The 6,993-nt window shown below is 42.2% G+C and overlaps 1 protein-coding gene across 1 annotated transcript; it reads left to right on the top strand.

Annotated features, from left to right (window-relative positions):
• The first annotated feature begins 614 nt into the window (after positions 1-614).
• On the top strand, positions 615-5,925 carry rpl23a (ribosomal protein L23a). Its single transcript, XM_080210649.1, has 5 exons — positions 615-705; positions 2,339-2,519; positions 3,318-3,494; positions 4,546-4,615; positions 5,857-5,925. The coding sequence occupies exons 1-5, from the start codon at positions 681-683 to the stop codon at positions 5,869-5,871; spliced, it is 468 nt and encodes a 155-aa protein (XP_080066775.1). The 5' UTR covers positions 615-680; the 3' UTR covers positions 5,872-5,925.
• Positions 5,926-6,993: the final 1,068 nt, after the last annotated feature.

Here is a 6,993-nt window from a genome sequence, read left to right as displayed (position 1 = left end):
CTGAAAGATGTGCTGGTTAGGTGCATTGGCCATGCTAAATTCTCCCTCAGTGTACCTGAACAGGCGTCAGAGTGTGGCGAGTAGGGAATTTTCACCGTAACTTCGCTGCAGTGTTAATACAAGCCTACTGGTGACACCAATATACATAAACAACTTTGATTTTGACATGGTGGGTGCAGTGGGAGCATGACAACTCTGCACCTATCTCATGGATTTACAACTTTTCACCTACCTTATAGATTTGCAGCTTCTTCAAACAAGTCAAAATTTTGGATTTTCCCTGTAACTTCATGTAAGCCTACTTGTGACACTAATAATACACAAACTTTAAATTTTAATAGTGGCTCAGTCAGCAAGTAAGAAGTCTCACAACACCAGGTTTAAGTCCAACCAGTTTATGTGGTAGTAATTTGATAGGGAATACTATCAAGTAAACTGGATGGACTTAAACTTGTTGTTGTGAGACTTCTTACTGTGTTTACCCCAGTCCAACGCCGGCATCTCGACATCAGTCAGCAAGTGACAGTGAGCTCCTACCGTCAGGACTACAACTCCCAGGGGGCTGAGCGGGGACAGCGAGGGGACACGGGGGCGGGGAGAGGGGGGGAAGTCTCGCGAGATCTGTCGCTGCTCCGTGCATTTAAGCCCGGGTGGCCCCGTACTCTTTCTCTTTTCCCGAGATGGCTCCGAAGGTGAAGAAGGAAGGTGAGGGGCGCGGAGAGAAGGCCGATTTAAGCCCCTTTCCCCGCCCTTCGAGCAGGCAGCTCGGTGGCTTCTACCGCCTCTCCCTCCCCCGGCAGTGAGCAGCTCCTCTGCCTTACGGGTGGCTGAGTTTGAGGGGGGGATATTTGAGGCCGGGCCTGCGGGTTCAGAGCCGCCGCCGCCTGGCAACGTGGTGAATGCAGGGCGGGTGGTAGTAGTAGTGGCTGGGCAAGGCCGCGGATTCCTGCCCCTCTCCCCCTCACGCCAAGCTGGAACAATGGCCTTTTCTGTCTCTTACGGGGCCTGGCTCCAGAGTTGAAGCGTCCCTTGGGACGGTTGGATCTAAGAGCAGGGAGAGATCCGCCATGATATTAAATGGCGGGGCAGGCTCGAAGGGCTGAATTGGCCTCCTCCCGCTCCCTATGTTGCGCTGGGCGGTAGTTGGGGCTTTTCCCCAGAAGGTGTGAGAGGGATCTCCACGCTGACGGGGGGGGGGAACTCTTGTCACCCAAGACTGGATTTGAAGCCAGGTCTCTGGTGCTGTGAGGCAGTAGTGTTAATCACCGTCCAGGTTCGCCTGTAACCAGCAGTCTGAATGCTTTGAGACAAATGTAATTTTGTTTTGCTTGGGATTAACTGATGTCAGTGTTTCTGTATTGAATGCCTTTGCCATGTGGTCCAGAAGTCTGGCTATTGGGACTCTGGACAAGAGCAAGGCTCATAACCTGGAGCTGGGCCCCTGGGCTGGGCCTCTGATCTAGAGCTGGGGCCCCTTCAGGCTGCTGCACGTGGGAATCCTCGTGTTTATATATCTTTTTAAATACATAGAACCCCTACAGTGCAGAAAGAAGACATTCAGCTCATCGACTCTGATATAAAGACAAATTACTGAGGATGCTAAAATCTGATATGCGAACAGAAAATGCTGGAAAAACTCAGCAGGTATGACAGTGTGGCGGGGAAGGGGAATAGGGCCAACGTTTCAAGTCTTGATGACTTTATCAGAGCTCAAGAGTCTGTGCTGACTGTACAAAATAGTGTTCAACCCTTACCCTGTGCATTCACCCATGGCTCAATTCACCTGACTGACATCTTTTTAGACACTAAGGGGTGATCCACCTAATCTCTACATTTTTGGAAGGTGGGAGGAAACAGAATCACCTGGAGGAATCCATGCTGGCAGGGGGAGGTTGTTTTGTTACCCAAGACTGGATTTGAAGCCATCTACTTTAGGCAGTAGAGTCGATAACTATTGAGATTCCCTTGTAACCAATAGTTTGAGTGCTTTGGGATAAATGTAATTTTGTTTTGCTTGGGATTACCTGATGGCAGTGTTCCTGTGTTGAATGCCTTTACCACATGGTCCAGGAGTCTTGGAAAGCACCAAACTTATCAACAGGGAATACACTGATAGTTGTGGAAACTGAGTCTGCCACTGTCTGTCTCAAATGTTGCAATCCCATTACCTTGCAGTTTAAATATTAAGGAAACTTGCTTAGTTTTTTAAGTTGTCTCTTTAAAATGTAAGATGTTGAATGCCAACTTGCAAATGATTTTGCATTTGGGAATAGGTGTTTGTTTTAATTGGGGCACAAATGTTGAGAAGGTATAATTGAAAGCTGCTTTTCCTCTTCAGCTGTCCCTGCCAAGACTGAAGCTAAATCCAAGGCCTTGAAAGCAAAAAAAGCTGTTTTGAAGGGCGTTCATAGTCACAGGCAAAAGAAAATTAGGACAACACCTACCTTCAGGAGACCAAAGACACTCAGACTGAGGAGGCAACCCAAGTACCCCAGAAAGAGTGCTCCCAGGAGGAACAAGTATGTCTTCAAACTGCTTACTTAAAATAAACTTTACAAACCCTCACCACAATAAAATGAACTATTGATTCTTCATGTGGAAAGGGTAAAAGTTCATGTCTGGAGAAATGCAAAATATTGAAAATGTGAAGTAAAAGCAGAAAATGCTCTGCAGGTCAGGAATTCTTGAGTGAGGGAAATTTGACAAGTCAGATTGACCTTGCATCAGAACTGGAAAAAGTAGATGCAAGAGAAAAGTTGGTTTAAGAAGGCTGAGGTAAATCACATCAAAGAATAGTATCCTCAGCCCCATGCTGAGTCATTCTCTGTTTTGTGGCTTTCCCAATGTGGGTTGCGCTGGTATAGTTTGCTCTTTAAGCGCAAACAGACTGATTGTGATGCTTTCCTGTTACGATTCCGTAACTCAGTACATAGCCAGGATCAAATTTTGTTCTATCATTGTGCCCCCCCTGCCCCTTAAACAACAATATCCATTGAATCTCTAGGGCTGACTAGTTGTCTGTTAAGGTTTGGGATAGTAAGATGTTGATGGCTTTTCAGCTTTTTATGATTAGGTTGTAAGGACTTTACAGCTGAGTTGAGAATCTGCAGGAACTTGGTGCAAATGATGTTTTGAGCAAAGTATGAGAATTTATGATTATCAATTATACTGATGTACCTTGATCTGCAGATACAATGTAGTTTCATTGATACTTGGTGATCCCTTTTTGAAATGTTGAGTTCCTCTTTTCCATTAGAGAACTTGCATCCACCTCTTGACAGATTTTAAAATTCAAACTTTTCTGCATGTCTTTACAGGTTGGACCATTATGCAATCATTAAGTTCCCTCTGACCACTGAGTCCGCAATGAAGAAAATTGAGGACAACAATACTTTGGTTTTTATTGTTGATATTAAAGCCAACAAACATCAGATAAAGCAGGCTGTCAAGAAACTATATGATATTGATGTAGCTAAAGTCAACACTCTTATCAGGTGAGCAATGGAACATTGAAATTGAATACTGAATGGTGGGTATCCAGGAAGCAATATCTCTCAAATAGGTTCAGTGTATCTCAGGGATTCGGGCTTAAATTTGAGTGCTTGGAAAATCCTCTTACATTGGGAGGAAACAAAGAATACCCAAGTCAATGGATGCACACAATGAGGTAGTTCTACAGTAGATTTTCTGCTCAATGGCCCTTTGACCTTCCACTTGCAGCTTGCCTAACCAAGGTATTTCCTAGCATTGTCACTAGTAAAATAGGCTGAAATGCCATCCATTTCTATTGCTGATTTGGTGACGATGCTGCAGTTAGTCCCTGAGAACTTGTAGTAAATTAATATCCAGTAAGACAGTGGAATGCTTAGTAAAGGATGAAACATGTCTCTGAACTGCTTTATTAATATATTGATAGCTGTGATTGCTTATCAATAGATTTTGACTGTTTGGGGAAAAGTTCACAATAACCACTGACTTTATGGATTACAATTTCCCAAAGTTGAAGAGCATGCTTGAATGTGTACATAAATGTGAAGAAAGCTTTTAGTTACAATATGCAGAAATCAGAATTTAATCTGAATCTTGACACTCATAGCAGAGTCCTAATATTGGAAGGCTCAGAATTCAAATTTCTGGAACTAAATTTGAGTTTATTGTATATCAAAAATTAGAAAACATACCAGGCTTCTGATGTAAATCAACTGTATAGGCTTCAGAGCAAAGGAACAAAGTTCTGACTGAAGGGTTATGCTTTGTCAAACTTATTTTAAAGTCACAATTGTTTATGTACAGGTTTACAAAATGGCATTAGGACTAGAATTGTTACTCAGACATTGAACCTTTTGTTCAAACCTGACTTGTGATCCTGTTGGAACTGTGAAATTGGGAATAGATGCCATTGGCTCATTGTGCAAATGGAGCATGTTTAATCTTCTCAAATGAAGTTGACTCAAAGGAACTGCTGATGCACAATGATAAACTTTGGGTTATGCATTCATCCCCTGCATGTTTATCCCTGGTCTATAATGATTGGTCTCTCTTTAGGCCTGACGGTGAGAAGAAGGCCTATGTCCGTCTGGCCCCAGACTATGATGCATTGGATGTTGCTAATAAGGTAACAATTTTGAATGTTTTAAGTTTTTAATTAGCTCTGGAGCTGCTGACTAACTGGGAATAGGTTCACCAGGCACCAACAATCCTGTGCTCCTTCTAAAATTGGCTGTTTGCATACAAGCCTTAAATTCTGGCAAGTCTGGAGGACTTCTAAATTGATGTGTACTTTGCAAAGATGGCCAGTGATAAGAACCTTGAATTAACTTATTTCCTCCTCAATTGGTTATTTATCCTTTGCCCCAAGCTGCAATCCTTTCAATTTAAATTTTCTCTGATTTGTCTTACAAAAGGTACAAATTCTCAGGCACCATCATTCAGCTGCAGTAGAACACCTTTCTTAAATGAAACTGCATGAGTGATGGCAAGTGAGGGATACCTTGTTGAAAGAGTTGAGATGCTTTTGAGGGCAATATAGACATTGTGGCTCAACTGGAAGTGTGCTAGTTTTTTCCTGCTTTTGTCCCATTGCCAAGCCTGTGCATATACACAGGCACATAACACCTGAAGTTGCTGTCAAGAAGGTGCATGTTACAATTGTGTGGCCAATAATTTTTTTAAAGATGAATTTTCCAAAAGACCAATGAAAATAACCAAAGCAGCAGGTTTCACTAAGAATTTTACTGTAACAAACTAAAATCAACAGATCAAAGATGAACAGTCAACTAAGGCATCAAACTAGAGAATGTTAAATTTCAAACAACCAAAATATATCATACAAAATGGTTTTACTTTGCACCACTTCTCTGGCATATGCAGCATTAAAAGAACAGTCACTCCCAGCCTGTTGGCAGATATTCATCTCCACCATGACCAATTAAAACTTGCAATGACCTTTGATTGTTCCACTGTCTACATTTGATTATCACCTGCAGGTTACACCTTGACAGCTCTGTCAACTTCCATCTTTAAGAGTCCCATTTGTTCTTTCCCAATCTTTTGAATAAAATTGAACCCTTAAAAACATCCTCCTCAATCTGTGGCACAAATATTTACCTTTGCTTTTCCACTGCTTGCAGCCTCTGTTGCTGTCTATCAGCAGCACCTTCTGAGACAAGTTCAGCACTTATTTTTCAGTTTCTCCTGGCTTCTTGAGCAAAGTTGCTATGCCTCCCAGAGACTTTCCAATGATAGTAACTTTAGTTTGCAAGGGATTTGTGGTATCACTGGGATGTTTGACTTTCATGACCATTGTGAAATGGTGTATTTTATATACTCTGCTCACTATTTGTTTTTCTTTTGCAGATTGGCATCATCTAAATGGGTTTCAAGAAGAGCTGTACATAGATATTTCAATAAAATTTTAAAATAAATTATTTTGGTATGTACATTGTATTAAATGTGTTTTTGACATCAAGTTGAGCTTCAGGTCCCCTCAATCTGACTGTTAGTGAAGTCTTCACTTGTGCTGTTGTCTTTTCCAAGTTGAACTATTCTGATGCATCTGTTTTCCACCAACTAAGCTTGGTTCATCCAAAACATGCCCCTCTTTAATGCTGTAATAACTGACTGTCCCAGTCATTGCATGTTAGTTGGTAAGATTCTGAATATTAGCTTCAGTAACAGCAAAAGTCTGTTGTTAAATTTTAAGTAATAGTCTCAAGTTAATGAAGTTAGTGAAAATCCCCTAGTTGCCACACTTGGTTCCTGTTTGGGCACACCTGAGGGAGAATGTAGCATAGCCAAGCTGTGATTCATAAGCTGCACATCTTTGGACTAGGGGAAACCAGAGCACCTGGAGGAAACCCATGCATGCACAATGTGCAAACACCTGACAGTGACCCAAGCCAGGGATTGAACTTGGGAGCCAGGTGATGTGTGGCAGCAGTGCCACCATGCAGATCTGTCAAATTTCCTTTGCAGAGCTGAGAAGTCCCAGCTTTGATATTGCAGGGGCTTCCTCTGACAAAAGAACTAGAATGAAGTAATATTTCTGGCATGAAGGGAAAGTGGCTAGAGAGAATCTTATTAGCTGACAACAACCTGTTAGTTGATCAGTTTCACCATGGATGTACCTCAGAGCTCTGCAGTGGGGGGGGAGAGACATGAATCAAGTAGCTGAATAGAGCTTGGCCAATGGCTGTACTAGCTATTAATCTGCAATAGGACAAGCTAATGTAACAAACTCAGTTTGAGAGACTTGGAAATTGATACAGATCAAAAAGCACCAACAGGGCACTTTAATAGAACGTGAAATCAAATCTTTAGTGTAGAAGGAAGCCATTCAGCCTGTCACAGAGCACCCAAGCTTTATCCTTGTAACCCCTGCTAATCCCTAACCTATACCTTGGGACACTTGAGGGGTAATTGTGCATATTTTTTGGGACTGGGGAAAACTGGAGCATCTAGACACAAGCCATGCAAACACAGGGAAAGTGTTTA

This window comes from Carcharhinus amblyrhynchos, chromosome 23, assembly GCF_965287045.1.
Source record: "Carcharhinus amblyrhynchos chromosome 23, sCarAmb.v2.hapA, whole genome shotgun sequence".
NCBI lineage: Eukaryota > Metazoa > Chordata > Chondrichthyes > Carcharhiniformes > Carcharhinidae > Carcharhinus > Carcharhinus amblyrhynchos.
This window is presented reverse-complemented; position numbering and strand designations above follow the sequence as displayed.